Below are 24115 nucleotides of genomic sequence, written 5' to 3' on the forward strand. Positions count from 1 at the left end.
TTCTATTACATAATGTTACATAATATTGTAATAAGCATTGAATGTTATGAAACATTATTTGGGCAAATAAGCCCAAATTCATATCATAAATATTTGTATTTGTTGATTGATTAATGATAAGAATACAAGTATTATGTCTATTATAGACTATTGCACTCTCCTTGAGCCCAGAGGTCAGAGCTCAGTCATTAGAAACTAATGATATTTTCAATTATGCTAGACAGATTCATAGATGTGACTCCATGTACTCATGCTTCGGTTGTTAATATTCTCTATTCAGGTCTCCTCTATAAAGTATAACCAGCTCTTTGTTTGACCAACAAAAGGAAAGGGATAAACCCTGATGTTGATGTGTGGATGTAAATGTGTGCTGATTTTCATATACTTGCTTTGTAGAGCCAAAACAGTTACCTAGGTTGAGCCAAAACAGTTGACCATGACTAGGACACTGCAAGGTGTAATAGATGCATGAACAAAAAAATTAAGCTACAATATTTTACCAAAATGCTTCCTATTTCACATGAAGTGTTATGCAAGATGCACACCCCCTCTGTTTGCCCAATAAGAGAGGCAGAGACTTGAGCAGGCCTATTACACAGAAGCTGGGCATGCAGTGAGATACCTGGCTCAGTCTCATGATAAGTCTGTGTTGGAAATGCCAAAACACTCTGTGGTGTAGATTTTTTTGGCAAGCTATTGCTGTGTGAACTCTAAGTACCCAACCTGCACTGTCATATAAAGATGTTGTTTTAGAATACTTTAAACAAGCTTGTTTCCAAAACATGGCCATTTTAATATTGCATTGTAATATACTCAAGCTGTTTGGGTAGTACATGATACATATTGTAAAATGCTTGCTTTAGATTTTTAAGAGGAATGCTGAAATATATCTGAAAGCAAAACATTTCCATTAGAGTAAATTTGTAAAAACAACTCACAACATTTGTTTTCTGGAATTAATCTAGAGATGGACTGCTGATGTTGACCTTTTGACCTTCTTTGGGGGATGTGGAGAGCATGTATGACAGTAGGGTTCAGTCAGCAAAAATCCAATTTTAAAGTTTTTACTCCCTTGATTGCTTCACACAGCATACGCACACTGTCACAGCTAACAGCAGATGAACATTTAACCTTTAAACAGAAGTACAATATAAAAAACAATTTTTGTATACATAATATTGCAAGCAGTGACACTAGCAAAATGCTTATTTGATGAAAATGGATCCATTTGAAAAATAAAACAAACATTGCTACATACACAACTATCATTCATAGAACTTTTGAATACACATGATAGTCCGTTTGAAGGACACAGCGGTTTATTTAACATTTGTTTAGTCATAAATAAACACTTTTTATGTTTTTTTGTTTTTTTACTGATTATTTATAGTTCTCAACACAAGACAAATAAATCTTATTATTACACATTTCTCGGTCAACCCTACTATAAAAGAGATAAGACTCAAGTTTATAGCATAAATATATATGCCGTACCAGATTTAGATACAAAACTTGGCAAGCCGTCCTTTCTGGCTTTAGTTATTATGAAAAGAACAAAAAGCCCTGCAGCACAGAGTACTTCTGCATTATAGGAATATTACTAACATCAATAGCACTATAAATATTTGCCTATTTTAAAGCAAGAGATATACAAACAAAGAATGACTTGTGATTTACACACATCTTAATAAAGTAGTGTAGAACAGCAATTAAATTCAATGTTTGCGTAAAAAAAAAAAGGTACAGTGAGATTCATAAATTGCTGAAATCCTACATATTCTGTAATTATTCTCTCTGGCCATTTACACATAACTGTTTAGTGTTAATGAGGTTAGCAGTGATGTTCACTAAAGAGAGCTGGGGTTCAGTCTAGGTTTCAGTGCAACTTAAAGGTGTTCAGTGAGGCAAAGATCAGGGCCTTGTGCAGGACAATCAAGATCTTCCACTAAAGCTTCGGCAAATGATTGTAATGCTACAGTTACAAAGACATTGTATTCGATATTTCCCAACTAGCATTGTTTTTTGGTGGGGGACCAAATACATGTGGGAGTGACTGTCAGGTGTCCAGGTATTTACTTTTGGGTTTATATTATTCATACTCTATAATGTAATCCTATTCAAGGTAGATTTATTCTTGTACTAACATGTGACACAAAACAAATAGCTTCAGTAAATAAACTAAATAGATTCTGTGATACCCTTGGTGTACATTTTTCTGCCCTAAATGGTGACTATAAAAGAGTTAAAAAACGAAAACAACTTAAAATAATACTTTCCCACCATCTAGTGTTGAAAAGCTGGAAATAGAATAAATCTAATAAGCCTGTCAGAATTATACACAAACACGAAGCGTTTGGTATACAATATTTATTTTTATATTTTATGTAAAAAATTAATGTTTGTCGCAGAATTTTTTATTGTGTCTAAAACCAAGCCAAAAAAAAAAAAAATTCAATCAGGCACATGAAGGACAGCCTCTCGGATTTGGCACATGTGTTCCAGGACCCAAGATGTCCATGCTTGCTGAGCGTAAGTTTTGAGTTTATTGTACATGTATTGCTGTTAATAATGTTTTATTTTTACTATTATTGTGTGGACTGGATGAATAAAAAATCGGGGAATTGTGAACTTATTGATTTTTTTCAGTTTGAATAAGTTTTCATTTTTTTGACTACCTGTTAATGTGTTAGCACGCATGCTAGTAATGCTCTCTGCTTATTCGCTTCTCTAATATGCTGAAATGAACAGTGATGGATATAAAGAATCAGAGAAAACTAACTTGAGAATAAAGTTTACAGAACACGTTGTCGGACTCCGTAATGAATAAACTAACAAACAGTTGGGTTTTTTTGTGCTGTTGATGGCTGGTTGTTTGGTTTAGCTCGCCGGAAGCAGAAGTGGTCTGTGGACCCGAGGAACAGCACGTGGAGCAACGATGAGTCCAAGTTCGGCCAGAAGATGCTGGAGAGAATGGGCTGGTCCAAAGGCAAGGTAAAGAACTTCTGCACCTTGTATCGGACATCCGATTTGCATCACTGCGCTGTTCAGAAGATTGTCATTCATGTTCAAGAGTAACAGGTGTTTATTAAAACGCTGTCTTTAGTGTCAGAGTTCTAATAAACACCTGCCCTACCTACCAGGGGTGGCTGCGCATGCGCACTTCTGCTTCTTCTATATTAGAAATTTATATTGTGGATACTGTTCCAAAGAGATTCTGTCATTATTTGTCTGTCTGTCTGTCTGTCTGTCTGTCTGTCTGTCTGTCTGTCTGTCTGTCTGTCTGTCTGTCTATCTATCTATCTATCTATCTATCTATCTATCTATCTATCTATCTATCTATCTATCTATCTATCTATCTATCTATCTCTGGCTGTTTGTTTATCTTTTCTCTAACTGCCTTTCTACTTATGTAAACTATGCATCATATATATATTTTGTATCTGTCTTTTATTACTGTCATTTCTCCTTCATCACATAGTATTCGTCTTTATTTATTGTGCCCTGCTTGAGATTTTTCATTTCAGTATTACACTGTTTGTACAGCTCTTGAGACACAGCACGTGAATGCTGCTTTATGACTAAAACTATTTGACTCATTGCTCAGGGTCTTGGTAAGAGTGAGCAGGGTGCAACAGAACACATCAAGGTTAAAGTGAAGAACAACAGCTTGGGTTTAGGCACCGCAATCAACAACGAGGTGAGAGTCTGCTCTGATCTTCTCTAGGTTCTTCTTTGTTTTAACCATTTGAATGACAGAATCATTAAAATTGGTGTGATTGTGATTTTTCAGGATAACTGGATTGCTCATCAGGATGATTTTAATCAGCTTCTTGCCGAACTGAACAGCTGTCATGGACAGAATAACACTGAAGGTAAGATATGTTTGCTTATTTGTTGTGACGGTATTAAGAGATTTTTTTTATTACCACTTGATGGTGCTGTTGTACGACAAGCTCCACAGTCAAATTTTGTAGTTTGCTGTACTACACCTATAGCATATGAAAAACCCTTAAAATGTCTATTTATTCCATGCGTTCTCTATCTGCCCTATACATTTCAGGGCTGAACAGTAAAATGAAAGGTTTGGTCCCTTTTAAGAACTGGAATTTCACTATCATCAATAATGCATTCATCTATTGAGTCCATTAAGGTGTGTTGTTTATTTCAGTGTCTTCTGGAATTTTTCTGTTTCTACAGATTCAACCCCCGAACAGACACAAGGTTTCAGTTTGGAAGAGAAATCCAAGACCTCTAAAAAAAGGGTGCATTACATGAAGTTTACCAAAGGTGAGACTGTAACAGAGCTCACTTAGAATGATCTGTCTGACATGAGTAATAATGGAAAATGTATCAGTTTGAAGTCATTTTTAGAATTCTGTTCAGATTCCAAAAGACACACACACACACACACACACACACACACACACACACACACACACACACACACACACACACACACACACATCAATCATGGGAAAAAGCATATTTAAATGTTGTGTTTAATGTTTTGTAGATGTTTCTAGAAAATCTAAAACTGATAGTTTTGATAGGTCATATTCCAAAGTGGACATAAATTCAATATGAAATCAGATCGATTTGTTTCCAAAATGTCACTTCTGCACAGTTACATCATCAAAACAGCGAGGGGCACTTCGAGAGATAGTGGGTGGTGTTTAATAAATTTTTAAATGACCTGATAACTAGTAATATAGGCAACAAAGCTGACAGAATGAACCACTGATTATTTAATCCCTGATAGTAAGAGTAAAGAGATGACATTAAGGTGCGTGTTGAATGATTTTTATCTCCAGCAGTGAAACAGATACAGTCATAAGGTGAGGTGATAATCGCTCACTTCTCATAGGTAAATTGTATTTTTTGTTGTTTTCTATTAGTGAATTATGCTACAAATGGAGAGATAAGCGACTTTTCACCGAAAAATATAAAAACTGGTTGAGAATAATGCAGAAGGGGCCCTTCACACCGTTTTTGACCGTGTAAAGAGTTTACGTAGACCGATTCATACCTTTTTGATTTTGTGAAATAAATGCCTGTGTTTTTATTAACATGTCTCTCAGATGTTCATGTCTTTCATCCCTTGCTGCGTTTTGGCAGGAGTAGCAGTAGTGTTCATGGGTCAGTGCTGCAATAGATCAGCCTGCCGCGACACCGAGGTCAACTTAACCAGGGAGGGGCTTAAACCCACCTGCGCAAATAACTCTGGAACGTGCCAGGACTTTCCTGACTTCACCATCTTTCCTGGCAAAGAGCTAAACATTTTCTTGTTTTTGACTGACGTTAGATTAGAATATTAAAATCTGCTAAGGAACCGTTACAAAAGACAGCATTTGCACTCCCGACCTTGTCCGTGGTCATGCTTATTTATTATTTTTTTTAAAACTAAAAAACACAAATTTCCCCGCTCTGCTTGATGTTTTAAAAAAAGAAAAATGCCAGGAATGTGGTTGAAAGGTCTCTCATCTTTTATCAGTTACAAGTCACCGTTGCACACAGCTTAAAAGCACGACTTCCTGTTTCCTGTGAAGAGCACTGGCTGATGCATTTGCGGCTCGAAATGGCCTCAATCAGCGCCTAATGAGTGCCGCAGATAACAGCGAGACCGGGAGCATGTCGTCGTGATTTCAGGCACTTTATTTAGCCTTGAGACGGATGAATGTCCTTAACAGACAGGATGAGAGTGGATGTTCCCAAACGTAGATCACTTTATAAGAGTGCATGTCCTTACACAAACCTTATTCCTGAGGCTCAGGCCCTGGGACAACTTTGCTGACCTCTGAAATTTTAGTGGTCATGGAGTGGAAACTTTTGAGACAGTACATGTTTAGGTTTTTATGAAGGTGTTAGTGCATGGCTGAGTTTCATAAATAAATTAATGGGGCTATTTTTTTAAAGCTGAACTTATTTTTTTTCCAGCACTTAAACCTCTAGAAGAGCTAATGCTCAGGTTTCAAGTCCTGTCCTTGTTATTGGATTTGGACGATTATTTTTCTGTTGCTTTTGTTGCCCCCGTCTCTTATGACATGTCGTCACACCGTTTCCTGCTGTTGGGATTAAAACTACAGAACAGAACCAGAACGTCAGCTTTTTGCGTCCTGGTTACTGTCTGTGCGAATGTGGTTACCTAGCAATCAATTTCTAACATTAAACTGAAATGATTGACTAATCTAGTGTAATTTAGTGTTAAAAACGACTGTATTTGTTTGTTTGTTTATTAGTGTCCGCCGCTTTGAGCAATATTACTTGGTTTGTTAGATTGGATTTGCTATGGGATTTTGCTCTATAGAAAGGCATCAGATACATGTCCAAGTCTCCTGGCACAGTTTCGCTTGCAGTGTGTTGTGCACTCTGAGGTCAAGGATTTTGCAGAGATAAACCTGTTCCATATGTAGGCAGGCAGGCATTATTTAGCTGGTGCTTATGCAATGTTATATCTGCTGAGGCTTAGTGCTCTCCTGTGATGTGTAGACATTTTACCTGTTTTGGTCAGGAGGCACAGTAATCTCTGGTAGCAGTGCACAAACTGGTGGTCCAGCTATAAAAATGCATCTAACTGCATAACTGTTCACGAATAAGTAGCAGGTAGCAGGTGATTATGGCGAGCAACCTGCCACCTTCATCATGTCTGTCATAATCGTGCTCCACCTGGATTCTTTTGCAGTTGATGTATTTCAGCTCTGGGGAAAGGCACTGGCTTCTCCACTGCTTACCAAAGGCACTAACAGCATAAACCAGTAACCCAGATTTAATTGTCCGTCCATTTATCGAGAGATCCGGGAGTTCTTGATGCAAGCGCAACTACAGCACTTCATCATCCATGTGACTGAGTAGGCCAATCCATTACAGAGTAGATGCATAAACCAGTTTTGGACTGTTAGCCAAATAATTGGCCTGATTTTGGGGGTTATTTTGATTGATTTATTTTTCTTTTGTGAATGCTCGTTATATGTTGCGATATCTACTATATCTATATCTATATATATATATATATATATATATATATATATATATATATATATATATATAAAATTAGTGTGTGTGTGTGTGTGTGTGTGTGTGTGTGTGTGTGTGTGTGTGTGTGTGTGTGTGTGTGTGGTTATATATACGTTGACTGCTCTTTCAGTTAAAGAAACACCCCTAGCTTGCTAACAATCGTTTTCTGTCAGCTCAAGAATGTACCACACGTGCACAGAAAAAATTTGTGTTTCGGAAAATCTGCTCTTTGAAATATGAGAACGAAGCCCAGATATTATCTTGGTATCTTTTGAGTTTGTTAGTTGTCAGATTATGGAGTCCATCCATAAAGGCTCGTGTGCTTTGCTAATCTGCTTCGGCAATCGTCACCAACTTAACAGTGACCTTGAGAACCTCGCACATCATAGCACTTTAACCGCCAACACAACAGGCAGCGTGGGCTTCAGCCTGGTGACTGGTGTCAGTGGGAAATGTTAAAGAATAAATTTCTGAGCTTTATTTGATTTCTCCTGGGTCAGGTCGCAGCTTGGATGTGCTTGGATGTTTGTTTAGCTTACTTAAAGAATAACTTGGTTACAAGGAGGCAAGGTCTTGCCTTTGAAAGGCAGAAAGCAAAAGCGCTTAGAGCAATAAATAACGCAGTCTTATCAGGAGCTGCTTTAAGGAAAAGGATGCAGCTGGACGAACAGGCATGCAGGCCGAGACGGGCGCCTGCACTCTCCTGGAGCCTTTGAGCTGCTGGATGGCGGGAGGCGCGAGGCGGGGGCCGCCCATGCACCGTTTGTTTTTCTTCGTCCGCTCCATCCTCTGTAACCACGTAGCGCGCCCTCTTATGCCTTTAAAACCTTTCCTCTCGGCAGGAGTTCAAAACTGTCCCGCGACCCTTATCCATTTAAATCAATAATTTACACAGTCGAGCCTCCTTTTTAAAAAAAATACTCGTATGTCAACAGTTTTCAGACAGCTTTCATGTTACAGAACGCTCATGATGTCTAAAACTTTTAAATAGAGTAGAGTTTTGTTCTGCAACAGCTACAACCAGTGTTTTCCATGCTCACCTCAGGATGCGTTGTCATGAATGCTAATGAGTTGGTCTGTATTAAAGGCCTAAAAAAGTAAACCATTGCCCCTGTCCCGTTTTAGCAACAGATTAAAACAATAAAAAGCAAAATACCTGTGTCTACAAATAAAAACTCCAGTCTTTTTCTTTCTTATAGGAAAGGATCTGTCTAGTCGCAGTCAAACAGACCTCGCTTGCATCTTCGGTAAAAGAGCCAAGCAGATAGGAAATCAGGATGAGGTAAGATGATCACGACTCATGCTTTGATTATTGTATCAGAAAATACGCTTTTATGTTCTGTTTAGCCAGACGAGGCACCGCTGTAGGAAACAGTGATTGAGAAGTATAAAAGTCAAACTTTTGGGCAGTATTACTGATGCCTTTTTAATTCAGTGTAGCCTCCCTGTAAGCACTGCTGACCTGGTCCGGGTGATGCGAGTTGCTTAAGGCAGGCCATGAGCTGATTATTAGACATGTCATGGCATACAGTTCAGGGGAAAGTGCAGAAATCCCATTAATGGATTAACATCGCTACTCTCTCTGTTCCGCCTCCTGCACCACGGTCACATCAGGTACACTACTGCAGTCAGCATGTGACGATGTGAGCACTACGTTAGCGGCAGTCCTACAGGGCACAGAGAGTGATGACATGCACAAAAATCATTTCTGAGAACTCCTTCAAATCCCTGGGAAAGTTAGTTTGAAGTTGGGACGATTAAATTGTTCTGGGGCTTAAAGAGAATTTAATTTTTAATTTTTTATGAGTTTACTTGGTGTGCTTAACTTGCTGGTGTGACATGTAACCAGTAGAGGTCCTTCTGTTGAGGTTCATGTATTATGATTGTGTCAGCGTTTAGCACAAATCTTTAGTAATAACATGGTGAATATTTGATTAATTTGGCTTTTAAATATACAGATTTTACAATCGTCAGTTTAAATCTCAGGTTGTCCTCTGACCTCATGTAATTGTGTAATATTTGAATATTCATGTGAGTATTCAATTTCAGTAATCTTTTAGCTTGCTCTATTAAATATTCTTTTTTAGGCATGTGGTTTACACTTTTGGTTTAAATTCTTAATGGGAATGGTGACATGATACTCAAAATCATTTCTCAAAGGGCAATATGTATATATTTTTTTAATATTCAATTGAGCATTTTTTTCCTATATAGAAAATAAATATTGATACTTCAATGAAGAGAACAGTAAACATTTTTATATTTTTACGATTAGCTACAAACACCTCATCTGCTTCTAGTTAGTTTGTAATAAAATGCATTTAAAAAGAAAACTATTAAAGGCCAATAAAAACAGTATCCGCCACGTCTCAATAAACCGAACCGTACCATAATTTATTACATTAAGTCCCACTTCATCAGAAGAAAGTGCATAATTTCCCGTCCTTTGCGCATGAATAATTCCTTTTCCTCACCCAGCAGGTGACACACAATGGCCACCGTTTCTGCTTTGCCCAAAAATGGAAATGTTGGCAGCGTGGTTTTTTTTTTTTGTTTTGTTTTGTTTTTTTTCTCCAGCAATCGTTTTGTTCTGGCTTGCCATTGTGCGAGTCAAGAGGGACTTCATTGACCAGATCGAAAACCAATCCGAACATGGTCACAATGGCATCCCATGAGGCTCTGCTGTGAGGGCTGGTCACAACCTGAGGAGTTAGGCCTGGTGGAGGAAGTAGTGTGTGTGTGTGTGTGTGTGTGTGTGTGTGTGCGTGTGCGTGTGTTTGCCTGTAAGCACACAAAGCATTGGATGCATTCAGGGCACACGAGGATGTTTTTATACAGTGCCTACAGTACACAGGAACTGCGTATCATTTTATGACTAACTTCACAGCTTGTAGTTACGGAATGTTGAGCGGGAAAATCTTCGTAAGGCCCTGAGTCACATTTCGGCCAGTCTCTCTTCTCTGACCTCACATGTGGCTGATAAATATGTACACCGTCATGTTTATGCCTCGTGCCGCACTTCCGATATTAAAGCAGTCTTGAATTTCGCGATCTTCTTTCCTTTCTTGGTTAAGTTTACGGGACTGAGATCTGACTGTGGGATCGCTTGGTCCAGGTCTTGGCAGCGATCTGTCCCACCTCTTGCACCAGGGGTTTTCCTTCTTCATTCAGCTTCCTGCCAGGTCCTTATCTCGTTTCACAATGCTCCCTGACAAACACACACGCGCACACGTACACACTCACAAAAGGCTGTCCCAGCACACCCCTGCTCTCCGGATGCCCCATTACCATTCTTAGCTGAGGTAGTAGGGAAAGGAGCAGCATGTACCCCCAAGGATCCCGTACGCTTCTGTATCACTTCTATATTGACTTTAATTTTGCATAAAACAATTTCCCAATGCTTTCTTCTCAGAAGATGCAGCAGTTTTAGTAAAGTGGAATCTCCTACGTATGTTTTCCCGTAATCACATAATCTATTTCATGAGCATTCGTTTTAAAGGGCATCCTGAAATCAAAACCTGACCTTTTAAATCTTCTTGGCTCACGTCCATGGTTGTATTTGCACAATACGGCTGAGGAGTATAAAGAAAAATATTACCACTTTATTACCACAAATTTTTCTTATATATTTCTGGATTTTTTATTATTATTATTATTATTATTATTTTATTTTTTATTTATTTATTTATTTTTAAGAAAGATTCTTTTTAAACAATTACATCCATTAACAGTTTTTGTTCAAAGCTGATTTTATAGTGCAAATTTTGTTCAATTAAATTCTATTATTTTTTTCCAGTCCTTTTCACTGTTATTTATTTACTGGTTATTATTGTCACATTTTTCAGAAGCAAAAAAACTTTTTTAGCTTACAAACCTGTACACCATGATCGATATCCTTATTCGTAAAATTGTGATAAAGTATTGTGATGTTACTTTTTCACACACTTCTAATGCAAAACTCCTCGGTATCAGGTTTTGACTTCATTACGCATGGACTGATGGACGGAAAATAATACTAACTACTCTCATATCACGTCATCATCCTTCACTCTGTCCTCCTATCACTCCCTTTTATTCATCAAATCAAAATACTGGACTGTTTCACTTGGACTTTTTTTTTTCTTTCTAGAAACATGTATCTATGAATTAGCATTTGTCTAATCAGCCAGTCATGTGAGAGAAGTGTAAATCATTCAGTAGCTCTGAACTTCAAGTTTTGCTGGGACTGTAGCCTCAAAATTCTCTTTTTGATTGATAGAAATGGTTGGTTGGTTTTCTGCAATTGTAGCTTATCCCCCTTCGTGGTTGCACAGGTTGTGCATTCTGGGATTCGTTTCTGCTCATCGTGGTTTGTAAGTAGATATTTGAGTTTATGTAGCCATCTTGGCCTTATAAAAATGGCATTTCCACCAGTGTCTCTCAAGTCTCTTGATAACTCTCACAGCTGCTATGTGAGAATTGCAGATTAGCACAGCACATTCCTAAATAATCAAACAAGACAATGAGATTGCATTTCTAATGAAATCGTAATGCTTGATTTGAACAGTAGCAAGGTAAACCCAATGGATTCATCTGCAGCTCACAATCACATTTTATTCACTCAAAATGTGTGAAAACCTTTTATGAGGATCTTCTCAGTAAATAAACTCATAAGACCACACAAACTTCTTCAAACAGCCCTCTGATGCTGTAAATGTTTTCTTTGCACCAATCGCTTATGTTGTTTCCGTGCTTTCAAATGTTTGTGCTGTAATATGCATATTAATGGAAAGCTTGTGGCCAGAAAAGTGTTGTTTCGCTCTCAGGTGTGTGTTGATTTTTCTTTTGGGATTTTTTAAAAATTATTTATTTATTTATATGATGGAGAAGATTTTTTCCCCTCGCTATTGCACAGGAACAACACATTTCACTCCAGTGATCTTACATGATCTTTGCATGATCTTTGCATCAGTATGGCACCAAGTAATGATAAATGCTCTGTGTATTTGAAGCAAAACAAGTTCATTGTTTGTGAGGATGTTTATGCGATAAAAAATTCAGTTATAGAATAAAGGTGGTGTGAATGACCAGTGAGCTGAAGCAGCTACCTTACAATCATCATATCTTTTTAACCATGTTTCTTTCTACCATCCTTTTTTACCCCCCCCCCCCCCCACGTCTCCCTTAGGGGGTTTAGTTAGGCTACAGCATGGGGTGTAGGGATGTAGGAGTGGGTTTGATTTATCTCCCGCAGCCCTCTCGCACCCCCTCCACTCCAGCAGGCCTGAAAGAAAGAGCCGAGTTTGCTTGAACGTGGTGCGGTTAGCCAAGCTCCAGCATTAGCTGAAATAAAACCCTACTGCCGCTGGTGAAAAATGTCCCGTGATTGGCTAATTAATCAGTCAAAAGGAGAGCGTTGCGGCCTGTGACTTGAGGGACCCTAGCGGGCGACCGCTGAGGGCCTGCTGATAAATGGACTCCCGCCTGCTTCATACATCAACCAAACTTAGTCATTTTTTACCACTGCTGCGTGCGTCAAAGCTGGATCACCGAGGCCTACACTTTCGGTTTCTTTTTTTTTTTTCTTCCTGCAATTTCAACTGTTTGTGGATTCTTTTTTTTTTTTGGTCACTTTATTTGTGTATATAAAATAGTTGTCTGGATTTAGAGAGGAACTTGGTGTAAAGCTTGTTGAATTATAATTTTTTCTAAAGATAACTGATCAAATATTACATTTCTTGAACATTTATTAGGTGTGCATATAATAAATTGCACTTTTTTTGTCCTATCTATTCTAGCTATTGTTTGTATTAAGCGGTTAGTTCTGAGGTGGGTATTTAGCCTGTTGATGCCTATTTATTTATTTTGAAATTTTGTATTTGGCCACCTGTTGCTCCCATTCACATAAAAGCTGATGTATTCCGTTTGCAATCTGAATCCGTATTTAAATTTTCTTTTAACCAAGTGCTTCGGATATATATGAACACTGGTTTAGTTGATACAAGTTAATTTACTCTATTTTGGAAAACCACAAACAGCCATTGGTTGAAAATTATATCTAACGTACAGCTTGATGTGCTTCATTTAAAAGGTAGGGCCTATTTAAATTTTACCATACCTGGCCCTCCTGCTGGTTTTCATCGCGGCACTTTGATATCTCATTTACGTTTGCGTCCAGGGGATTGCTGTAACCCTTGGCGACCTCTCTCACTCCCACGCCAATGCTGACACAAAGCAGCAGGACCAGCGGGTGGCACCTGTATCCCCTCATGGTCCACCCACGCCTGTCCTCTTGAAGAATTGTCCAACAGCTCACTCATCCATTCCCCTGAATCAGCTGCATCCCCAAATGAGGCGCCACCGTATCAGCATGGCCGCTTGGCAGATGTGGCAAAGCAATGAGCAGCAGCAGCATCACTTCATGCTAGAAACTGAGTTTGTTTGCTGATGAGGTTAAACTTTAAACAAACCGTGCTGCCTGATCTTTGATGACTTTTTATGGGGTTTTGGCATAGATTCGAGATTAAAATTCTCATTCATGGTTTTCCAAATTTGTAAGCAGCTGCGAATTGTTTTCCTATTGGTTGTTTGTGAATGGTGGCATGTTTGCATTGATGTTCAGTAATATAGAATTTTAGAGCAAATTTCTGTTATCTCAACTTGAGCAAGCATTTGGATCATTTAAAAGAAAAAAAAAAAAAACTGATTTGCAGCTGTATCATGATCTGATGCTTTTCTCCTTTTTTCTTTTTCTAAACACTGCACGCTTTCAGAAATCCATGTGAGAGCATGTGGTATTGTCTGTGGTCAATGGTTACAGTAAAGGACAGGAGCACAGTCTCAGTGGAAAATCTGCAGAATTTACCCTGTTCTTGAATCAAATTGCATTGTAGAACACAAGTTACAAAAGTTTATGGTGATTTGTGTAAATTTGAAATAATATAAATGTAGTCCCCGAGCGCCCCAAAGTATCATACGAAAATTAAAATGTTGTACAAATATTTAAAAAAGATTTTCCGTATTGCTTTTGTCATCGTAAAATCAAAACATTTTGTGTGTGTGTGTGTGTGTGTGTGTGTGTGTGTGTGTGTGTGTCAATCAATTAAAATATTTATCGAATTGATCAAATGATTCTCAACTTAATCGGACTTTTATCTGTTTTAAATATACTTTAATTTAATTTCAAATTTTTAAGTCTTTAGTACTCATCACATGGGCATGGACAAATATGGATGCTTTATGCAAATGTTTATTATTAGTGAAGCTATACTCAACATAGAGCATTAAAGGTTTTAAATTTGCCTGTTTTATATTTATTTATTTATATAAAAAAAAGAAAATTGGTCAAACAAATTAATCGCGTGTTAATAAAATTGGTGGCATTAATATGAAGTTGTGTCAACGTGTTAATGTTGACAGACCTAATATATATTATATCTTCTTGGCAGTAAGTTTTTTTCACTGAACAGTAACAAGTTTAAATTCATTAATGAATTCATTCATTTTAATTTTATATTTAAATTGTATTTTCCAAGAATATTTTTACGAAAACAAAACAATTTAAATAAAATAAAAAATATTTTGTATAGCACTTTTTACAATGGACAATGTCTTAAAGATAAAGCAGTAATAATTTATATTTATTATAATTATACAGTATATTATATACTAAACTTTAGATTCCTGTAAAATATGGTTTAAAAGGAACAGATGCCCATTTATGTGCTGCTGAGCCTCGCTGTGAGCCGACGAGCAGACACTCAGGTACACTTGCACAGCCATGTGAGTCGGCACGTTGTTATAGCTATCTGACCGCTTAACCTCAAACACTGTTTTGTTTGAAGGCAGGGAGCGTTAATTCATATCAGATAACATCTAATTGCCTTAAACAAAAGTGTGGCCTCCCTCGTGGCTGTTGACAGGGCTCTATTTCTGCCACCATGGAATAATAGAGAAACAAGCCAAACTGACAACCGCCCTGTCCTCCCCTTCCCTCCTGTCCATGCCCCTGAACCCAAACCACCACCACCCCGCCGATGGCTCACTCTGTGGCTGTCTGGCTGTGCCAGTCTGTTGACATGTACAGATTAGTGCTGCTGTGGAGGGAAACAAAAGGCAGCGAGCGGTAACAAGAGTCGCCGTGTGGCGCGGTAGCTGCATGCCTGGGCAGGACTGCCCTGGCAGGGTGATTACAGCGCTGCAGAGGAAGCTAACTGCCTGCCACTCCTCGGAGCTGCTGCTGTTCCGGAGGCCCCTGCTCATGTTTAATCACTGCCCTTTTTTAATCGAATAAATCATGGCAACGTGGAGAGCAAAACAGCGCCTCCTCCATCTTGGGGCTGACACACCAGCTCCTTGGGGGGCATGGAAAGGCAAGCACTTTACAATGTTAAGCAAGCAGAATTTAGTGATGATGCCCTATGCAGAGTGTTGTGGTCATTTGTTTCTAGTGGGAAGTTAATGCAGGCCTCAGGAGACAGAGCTTTAGCTTTAAGCTCTTTTGTCCTGTGTTTGCTTCCTTTTTTCTTATCACTTTTTATTTTAACCTCTTTGCTTTAATTGGGTGCTAAATATTTCAACCACTTTAGTTGTATTAGTTGCTGAATATTTGTAGCCTAGACTGTTTTTAGGATTTGGCAGAATTTGTGAAATCATTTCTTTTCCCTTTTTTCTTCCCCTTTCCCAAAGTTGTGACGAGCCTGCCGCTGAGCTCCTCTTTGGGAGTCTTGTTCTACTGTCGTCATGTCGCTTATATGTAAAATGAAATCGCTTCCTATTCATTGTCCTCACAATTGTTTGATGGCACCCTAGTGAGTTTGTCTGAGCTTATTCTTGCCTTTCATTTAAACCTTTCATCTATTTACATTAGTCACATGACTATCGGTCACAATCTGTTGTCCTTTATGGAGAATATATAACTAGGATAAATACAAGAGTCAGATAATGGAGTCAGTTGGTATGTTCCAAATGATAATTTCAGGGTAATTTAGTATCTTGTAAAATGAGGTGTTAAGGTCCCAATTAAGCCGGGCAAAGCTCTGTATTGCGTGGGCGCCACCTGTTTTGCTGTCCACCCACATGAGTGGTATGAAAGATGGCGCGCCAGCCTCTCTCTCCTCATCAGGGAGGGTAGTCTTGGTAATCTGGGGCCGATCCATACACCCAGACCACCACCAAATTTATAATACTGGCAGGACAATGAGAGCATGCTCACACATTCAGAGTTCTTCCCAATATTGCCCTGATAGTATCTATCGGCTTGTGCCCATAATGGGCCAGGTTTATTTGGCGTACACCTCGGGGACATAAACACTCCCAGATTTTTTCTTTATATAGCTGCTGATTGAGCGAGAACAGCAGCTCGTGGAAGTAAAATCAAAGCACGCGTCCCTCAAAAAGTTTTTAAGCATATGGCCAAACCCACGTCAAAATGCCATTTTTTTATCTTCTCACTTACGGTGGCCCATAATGTTCAACTTGAATAGAACTGTTATTTTGAGCCAAATATTTGGATGTTCTTTCATCATATGATTATTGGTACTCAGTAAATACTTATCTTTTTATACATTTTTGAAAAAACACCTACACCAACATGCTTGCAGCTTGATTCAAAACATAAAGACCTTTCTCGACTTGGCGATATCCCTTCTCTTAAATATAGCACTATATCTTTTTAGTAGTTCGCCACCATATGCAGTCTTTAGTCCCTGGACAGTAGAAGTTCTCTTTGCTGACACAGCATTCGCAATGCTAAACTAGCATAGTCTGTATGCAGCGAGGGAAATTGCTTCCCGTTTATAAATTAGGGAGACTGTGACATTGCACAGAGTTGGAGATATTTGTTGCCGTTTTCAGCAGCAAATTGGAGAGCTGTAATCCTAAATTTAGATCCTTTAAAAAAAAAAAAAAGCTTTTTTTTTCATCATTATTTTTTAAACGTGAACATTTTGCTTTCTCATTGTGTGTTTGCATCGGTAGCAATCGTTTATTTATTTATTATTATTATTAATCATATTTGTGAGTCCTTAAAACTGCTCACAGCCTCATGTCTGTCCTAGATCCTATGGGTGTTCTCTTGGGCCTGCCTCTTCCTCCTCTTCCTTCTTCTCCTCCTCCTCCTCCTCAGAGCAGCATGTGCTTGGGGAACGGTGAGCAGGAAAGAGCTAGTGACTCGCACTGCTGGGGCCTTATCTGAGTGCTGCACACAGTCTAGAGAACGCATCCTCTTCCTGGGGCCTCCCTGTTGCCAAAAGGAGCGTCAAGGAGAGGGAAAGGGAGGAGAAATGGAGAGAACGGAGGGAGAAGGACGAGACGGAGTGGAGGGAGTTTAAAAAGAAGAAGCAGATGGCTTTTTTTTTTCTCCCCCTCTTTTTTTGTTTCTTTGTCAGCTGGGACCTCTTAGACACTTACGCTCAGTCATGTAAGGTGGGCTTACACTGTCAGCATGCCTCCGTGTTTCTGCTTTTGTTTGTTTGTGCCAGACTCCCAGTGTGTGTATGTATATGTACAACACAAGTCCCTGAAGGAATGCTACCAGCAGCACTTCTCTCGCCACATTAGAGAGATAAGGCTAATGGCGGTCCCCAAGCACGGGCCCCTCCGAACGCGCAACCACACACAGCTCTCTGATGAAGAGGATTTCCCTGCTCACTCCATCCCTCCTCTTGTCTCTCTCGCCTTTCTTCCCCTTCCTCTCGGGAGTAATTTTACAGTTCACATACTCCAAATGGCCTCCAGACATTTCACCAAGCCTAATCACTTCTTCACCACACTTGTTCACTTCTCTTTCACACAAACTGCCATTTAGAAATTTTGCAGGAGGAACGATTTGGGTGAAGTCAGTACCCTCAGTGATTTGAAAATATTTGCACTTTCTCTCGCTCTAGACTACATGAATTTATTTGGTAAGGGAAAATATAAAGCAGCACAGTTTAGCTGGAATGCCTCAAGGGTATAGAGCTACAATATTACAGGGGTTTCATATATGCATATGTTATAGTCTTGTGTGGCCTGGTGCCATGTCTGGAGATGCTGGTGAGAAAGTTGGACTGAAAGAAAAATGCCAGTCCAACAGCCTGGTAAATGCAGGGCTCAAATTAGGAAGTGATGATTGAAAGCACTGTCAACAACAAACGGACAACAAACATGCGTTACTACGGGACAGGCTTCAGAGAGCGATTCTGTGGGCGTGGTGTTACTTGGTTGTACTGATTTTCACCTCAGAGAAGTCCACCCTACCCCCATACCATTTTATCATTATCTCTATTAAACGTCTCTTTTCAATTGTTTACACTCCCTCAAGGGACTTTTAAGTCCTCATTTCTTCACTTTGAAATTCACCTTTTAAATAGAATTAAAATATACTAATAAGAGCAAAACATGCAATATGCAAAATTAGAAAAATTTTAATAGAAAGCCTGTGGATTGTATTTGTGTTTTTATAATATATATATATATATATATATATATATATATATATATATATATATATATATATATATATATATATATATATATATATTTATTTATTTTAAATTTTTTTTCCCTTTTCTAGACATTACAGATCGTGGCTTTTCCAAAAAACTTTGTACACTCAAAATGAGCTATGAGTTCATACTAGCTTTAAGCTAACATGAATACCCCACATGAGCGCTGTATGTATTGTCTACTGAAATTAGTGTGCATCCTTTAATGTGCTACGATCCATGTAGTAGTGCAAGTCTGTAAGGCAAGAAAAAGTGTTTCCATTTGTTATGTTTGTTGCTCTTTTTACAGTAGGAGCACATAAACAACCCGCCTGCCCCCCTCCAAGGTCCCTTGATGGGAGTTTTGAAAAATGCCGTTTTCATGGCTGCCTGTGACATAATGTAGAGCTCTGCTGTTGTTTAGCACAAGCTTCAGAGTGGGTATTCTTCACCCCAAATCATTATGCATTGAGCAGCCCATTAGCAAAATGAAGACAAATGGGGCAGAGGAGCTCCAGTGACTAAGTATTGGCTGGGTACAGTTTAATCCAAAGCACACTTCTGTGGTCTTTTCAACATAGTCATCGTGTCTACCGCCTTTATGACCTGCTGTGATTCAACGGCTTGTATCGAGACACAAAAAGGTTTTACTCTAATACTACTGCTGGATCACTATTTTTGTGGCATCATCAGTTGCTTAAATATTATACATCTGCACAGTTTCCAGTGACGTGTAATAGTTTTAAAGTGGGACCTTTTTACTTAAAATTAAATTAGTTTCATAATAATAATTTTCATAATTTTTTAAGTACAAAAGTGTGAGAGAGAAATATTTTATGAACCAGATCCTGGTGTTATTAGATATTTTTTCAAATAAGTTAATTTGCCATTTATTATTTAAAATAATATTAATTTTTATAATAATTTTAATAAATAGCTTGTGAAATACTACTTAGACAGGTGTACATGCTGTGTTTTTTAGAAAAAATTAAGCATAAGTTGTTAGAATTTTAAAGAAGAAAAGAAAAGTTAGTGTAGATTAGATTAAAATCACATATAATACAAATTTAAAGAAGAAGATTGTAAAAAGAATATGTCACACTTTAATGTCACTCTCTTGTTGCCTTTGAAAAGTTCATAGAGATTTATATTACCCTCTCAGAGGTGATCGATGAAGCCGCTGATGGTTTATCAGTAATTTTACATCTATGTTGTTCCAAAACCAGCAACAAACTGTTTTATGTTGTAATGCAAACAAAATAACGCAAAGTCGAAAAAGAAGAGAAACTATAACTATTTTAATATTTTCTATTTTCAAAACACAGTACACACAGACTGCTGTTTCTTACAAAGTTTGTTGAATTAACTTAAATTAACATATTGAGATTTATTTATTTGAAGTTCAGTTCAAAGTAAAAAAATCTAGTTATTGTTTTTTTTTTTTTTTTTTTATTATTGTTTCTTCCTGGTTTGAAAAAAGAAAGTAGCGACTGAACTTTTTACTCCCTCCAAGTTTCACGTGCTGTTTGGGAGCGCCAGTGCGGGCGTGTATGAGACAGGTTAGTCCTGTTGTTAACTGTCGTATCCTCCGTCATTCTGCATCTCTGGTTCTGCAGGACCCTGTGTACTGTGTGACAGGTTATGTTTTCCACACATGTGCACATGCAAAATGACAAACTTCCTTTTTTGCTTATATGTCAGCGTTTAGCTTCATCAGTCATCAGTCTTTTTTCTCTTTTTTTTTTTTTGAGAAAGCAGCATTAATATTTTATATATAGTAATATTTATGTCACCAAACAAAAATTATACGAGTGAAAATTGTATCCCCCTTAGTTACTTAGTTACTTAGACACCTCCTTTTAATAACATCTGATGAAACTTGGCACCTGTTGGGTTTTAATCTGCATGTAATAAGATCCCATGTCTGAGTGTTTTCAGCTCAACTTAAATAAAATGTATTCATTTTACAGTACTTATGATCTGTCAGTAAAAACACAGTGTGCAAAACAAGGCATTCCCAATACAGTCAATACAGACTACAATAATGGATGTGACAAAATCAACTTTGCCATGTTTTCCTATTTTTTGTTGTTTTTATTAGTTGAGTAAAATCCATTTAGTTTGAGATTTTGATTTCTCATCATGGGTGAAATGTTAGTTTTGTTTTGTTTGATTTTTAACCAAACCATGGAGTTGAAGCTCAACCTGTGTGAGACAATTTATTTTATAAATATTTTATATTTATACCTAAACCCTAAACTATTGAACAGTGTTCCAGAGAACATGAGGGACACCAGCTTTCAGATGGCGTATTCATTTGTTCAATTGAAATATCGTTATTTTAAATAATATCAATAAATCAATTGAAATAACTTTATTTTTAAATTGTCATAAAAAATAATATATAATTTGTAATAATTCTTCTAGTTCATTCATTAAGGCACTTTGGGCTGAAATATATAAGTAAAGATTGCAGTTATTGTTAAGGTGATAGAAATTATTGCATCAGCTCCAGAACACCTACATCCATAACATCACACTTAACCTGAGGATTTGCTTCATTGTTTCCACAGGCAAGCAATAGTACTGATTCTCAGGAGGAGAAAGAGCAGGACAGCGATGACAAGGATGGTTCATCAAACCCAGAGGCTGAGCTCAACACCGTGACCAGTACTCTGACCATGCAGGAGTACTTTGCACAGCGGATGGCTCAGTTAAAGAAAGGTCGCGCTCAGAACCAGTCCTCCTCTTCCACTCCCGAAACCAACGGCGACCCACAATCCCAGTCAACGCCACCCCAATACACCGAGGACTCTCCCAACACAAGCGACATGGAGCAGAGCAAAAAAAGGAAGAAAAAGAAGAAAAAGGATCGCAAGCACGACCAAGAAGAAGACAACGAAAGGGTGGAAGAAACCGAGGTAGCCCCAGTGACAGAAGAGGTTACTGTAGAGCAGACTATATCGGACAGCAAGAAGATGAAGAAGAAAAAGAAGAAAGAACAACAAGCTAGAGAGAAGGATGCAGTTGAGGAGTATGCTGAAATAGTAGCAAAACAAGATACAGCTGGGGAACTGGTGGCCCATTCTACAGAGAAAAAGAAGAAAAGGAAAAACAAAGAAGCACCTACTCGTGCACCTACAGATTCAACTAAAGCAGATGATGAAGCAGATAACATCACACATACTGAGGTTTCAGATAAAAAGCAAAAGAAGAGGAAGCAGAGAGAACAGGAAGAAGAGCAGACAGAAGTAGTCGCTGGAAAGAAATCCAAAAAGGACAAGAGAAAAAAGAAAAACTAAAAAATATGGCTTTATACTTGATTGGGTTTAGTTTTTTTCAATAAACTAAACAGCAGAAATTTAGCATTTAAAAACACATTCTATAGCTCATTCAGTCATGCTTTGATCGTGTCTTGCTATAGAAAATCCCTTTTGTGAAGCAAACAAATATTATCAATGTATTAGCAGATTTTTTTTATATCACTTTTGCATGTGAACATCAAATTATACACGTTGGTCCATGCCATTTAAATGTCTCAATTGTGTTTTTGCTCCAAGTGTAATTCAAAAAAACTCCACCCAACCCCTGCTGAAGGTTTTTAAAAATCATAAATCATTGTCTATGCCTTATTAAATGTATATAGGCATAGGGGAAAGGTGTCATCCCCATGCAGCAATCTGAATCAATTCTCAGTTTTCTTTGTTTTTTTAAAATAGTCCTGCATCCTCTTTCTTACTGTCATAGTTTTCCTCTTCCTGGTGTGATGTATGAAGCTGCTGACAGATTGTAGCCCACACTTAAGGGTTTTAAAATACATACCTCACCCATGAAAAAGCTGATGAGCAGTCACATCCAAATATAATACCAGAGGGTTTTTTTTTTTGCCTTAATGTAAAATTTTAACCGCCTATGGGCAGCATAAATATGATGCTTAATTTAGATCAGTTCTTTCCATAATCTGGCATTTAAAATCTTGAATTGTTTGAACAGTTATAAAGAAAACCGAAACTCCAGCTAAATAATCTTGTTAATATTTTTTTCAGGACCATTGTTTAATTTCCAGGCCTGTAAATAGATTACCACTATTGATTCAATCAATGATTAAATGCACGTTTCACATCTGTACATTTACTGGGTCTGGAATCAATTGCCTGCTTGTCCCTCGGTGATATGACGGTACTTGAATCATAAAAAGTTATGGTGCTATGATTTAGACTGTATGCATTTTACACATGGGATAATAATAAAGAAAAATGTCAACCAGTTTGAGAATTTTGTCCTAAAATAAAATAACTGCAACAAGTGCTAACAGAGGCCCAATGGGGCTGAAATAATGCTGCCCCATGTAAGTTAATGAGATGGCTGAATTGGTTTAGGTTAAGATATTCCATGGTTTTAATGATCTTGCTATATAAAAAAAATCTGATCAAATCAAATAAATAAAATCAGCCGCTTCTGTCAGGGGTCACCACAGTGGATCATCAGTCTCCATGCTACTCTGTCCTGTGCATCTAAATAAAAAATGAAAAAACAAACTGTAAATGCAGACATGCATATTTTGTTTATGATGTAATTATCATTTTAAGTTTGGAAAAGGGAAAGGAGAAAGTCTTCTTTTTTCCAATAACCGAATTTCCTGAGATAGTTTCAGGCATTGTATGTTGTTGGAAATATTTTATGCAACCTGGCAACCCTAGATGCTGCTATTATCTTTTGGGTGTGTGAAGAAGGGAAATGCATCTGCCTCATCGAGCACTATTGCAAAAAAAAAATATTTTGAAGCTACAAACATTGTACGGTAAATGATTACATGGTGTTGGCTCACCTACAGGATTACAGGGATGATCACAGGTCTTTGCTTTCATCTAATTATGCCCTTATTAATGTAATTCTTCCCCACAAAAAAAAAACCCCAGAATCTTTTTCTAGACTCTAAACATTGTTCACTTAGCTTACAAACAAGCAGAATATAATGCAACATGCAATGTATGAAGACGACTGAGTCACCAACTAAATAATCTTGTTTAGTTGAATGTGATGTGTTTTTGAAGAGAATGAATCCATAAAAATGAATATTGATGTGCTGCACAGGACTTTGGTGGTTCATAATGTCTAGTAGCGTTGATAAGTCTGAGCTATGTTCACTAGTTTAAATCCTCCCTTTCCTTATGGCCATTTACATTGTTGTCTTTTTTAATGCTTGTATAAGTATTTTCATGAAAAGGTTGTCACTCTTCATGAGTCAGCCTGTGACTCAGCTGCTCGTTCAGCAAGTGTAAGTTCATTCCACAAGCTGCGTTTCAGGACAGAGAAAGCCAGTAATGCATGTCTTCCTTGTACATTTTTTTTGTGTTAGTTCTATTGTAAGAGAGCTTTAGCTTGGCAAAAAAGCTGCTTCAAAGTGTTTTTTTAATTTTTTTATTTAATAACCTTTAAAGACATTTGTGCAGAACTCTTGAGTACAGAAAATTTGTCATAACTGAGTTAGCTCTCTAATAGTTTTATATTTCTGCAACCAAAGACACCTGCGTCAGAATTGTGCTTTTACAGATCTTTAATAAACCCAATTTTACAAATGATTGTTGAATTGCACATGGGATGAGTGGATAAACCGAGCGCTATCATTGCACATACCTGTACTTCCCATCAAGACAGAC

General features: G+C 37.8%; 1 protein-coding gene and 1 long non-coding RNA gene across 2 annotated transcripts; both read left to right on the top strand.

Moving 5' to 3' along the window:
- The first annotated feature begins 2455 nt into the window (after positions 1 to 2455).
- Positions 2456 to 22721, top strand: pinx1 (PIN2 (TERF1) interacting telomerase inhibitor 1). The gene is made up of 7 exons (XM_083562001.1): positions 2456 to 2529; positions 2882 to 2991; positions 3605 to 3697; positions 3791 to 3872; positions 4198 to 4287; positions 8211 to 8293; positions 21029 to 22721. Exons 1-7 carry the CDS (start codon positions 2511 to 2513, stop codon positions 21755 to 21757), a joined length of 1206 nt encoding a protein of 401 aa, XP_083418127.1. The 5' UTR covers positions 2456 to 2510; the 3' UTR covers positions 21758 to 22721.
- On the top strand, positions 10714 to 13541 carry LOC310737627. The gene is made up of 2 exons (XR_014536859.1): positions 10714 to 11315; positions 11381 to 13541. It is a non-coding gene; the product is annotated as an uncharacterized lncRNA (long non-coding RNA).
- Positions 22722 to 24115: the final 1394 nt, after the last annotated feature.

Source organism: Silurus aristotelis (genome assembly GCF_946808225.1).
Source record: "Silurus aristotelis genome assembly, chromosome: 15".
In the NCBI taxonomy this organism is placed as follows: domain Eukaryota; kingdom Metazoa; phylum Chordata; class Actinopteri; order Siluriformes; family Siluridae; genus Silurus; species Silurus aristotelis.

What these genes read in the sequence shown, in the direction of transcription:
- pinx1 (XM_083562001.1), top strand. An exon ending in TGGACAGAATAACACTGAAG is followed by an intron (nt 3,873 to 4,197) that starts GTAAGATATGTT and finishes CTGTTTCTACAG; the next exon opens with ATTCAACCCCCGAACAGACA. An exon ending in TTACATGAAGTTTACCAAAG is followed by an intron (nt 4,288 to 8,210) that starts GTGAGACTGTAA and finishes TCTTTCTTATAG; the next exon opens with GAAAGGATCTGTCTAGTCGC.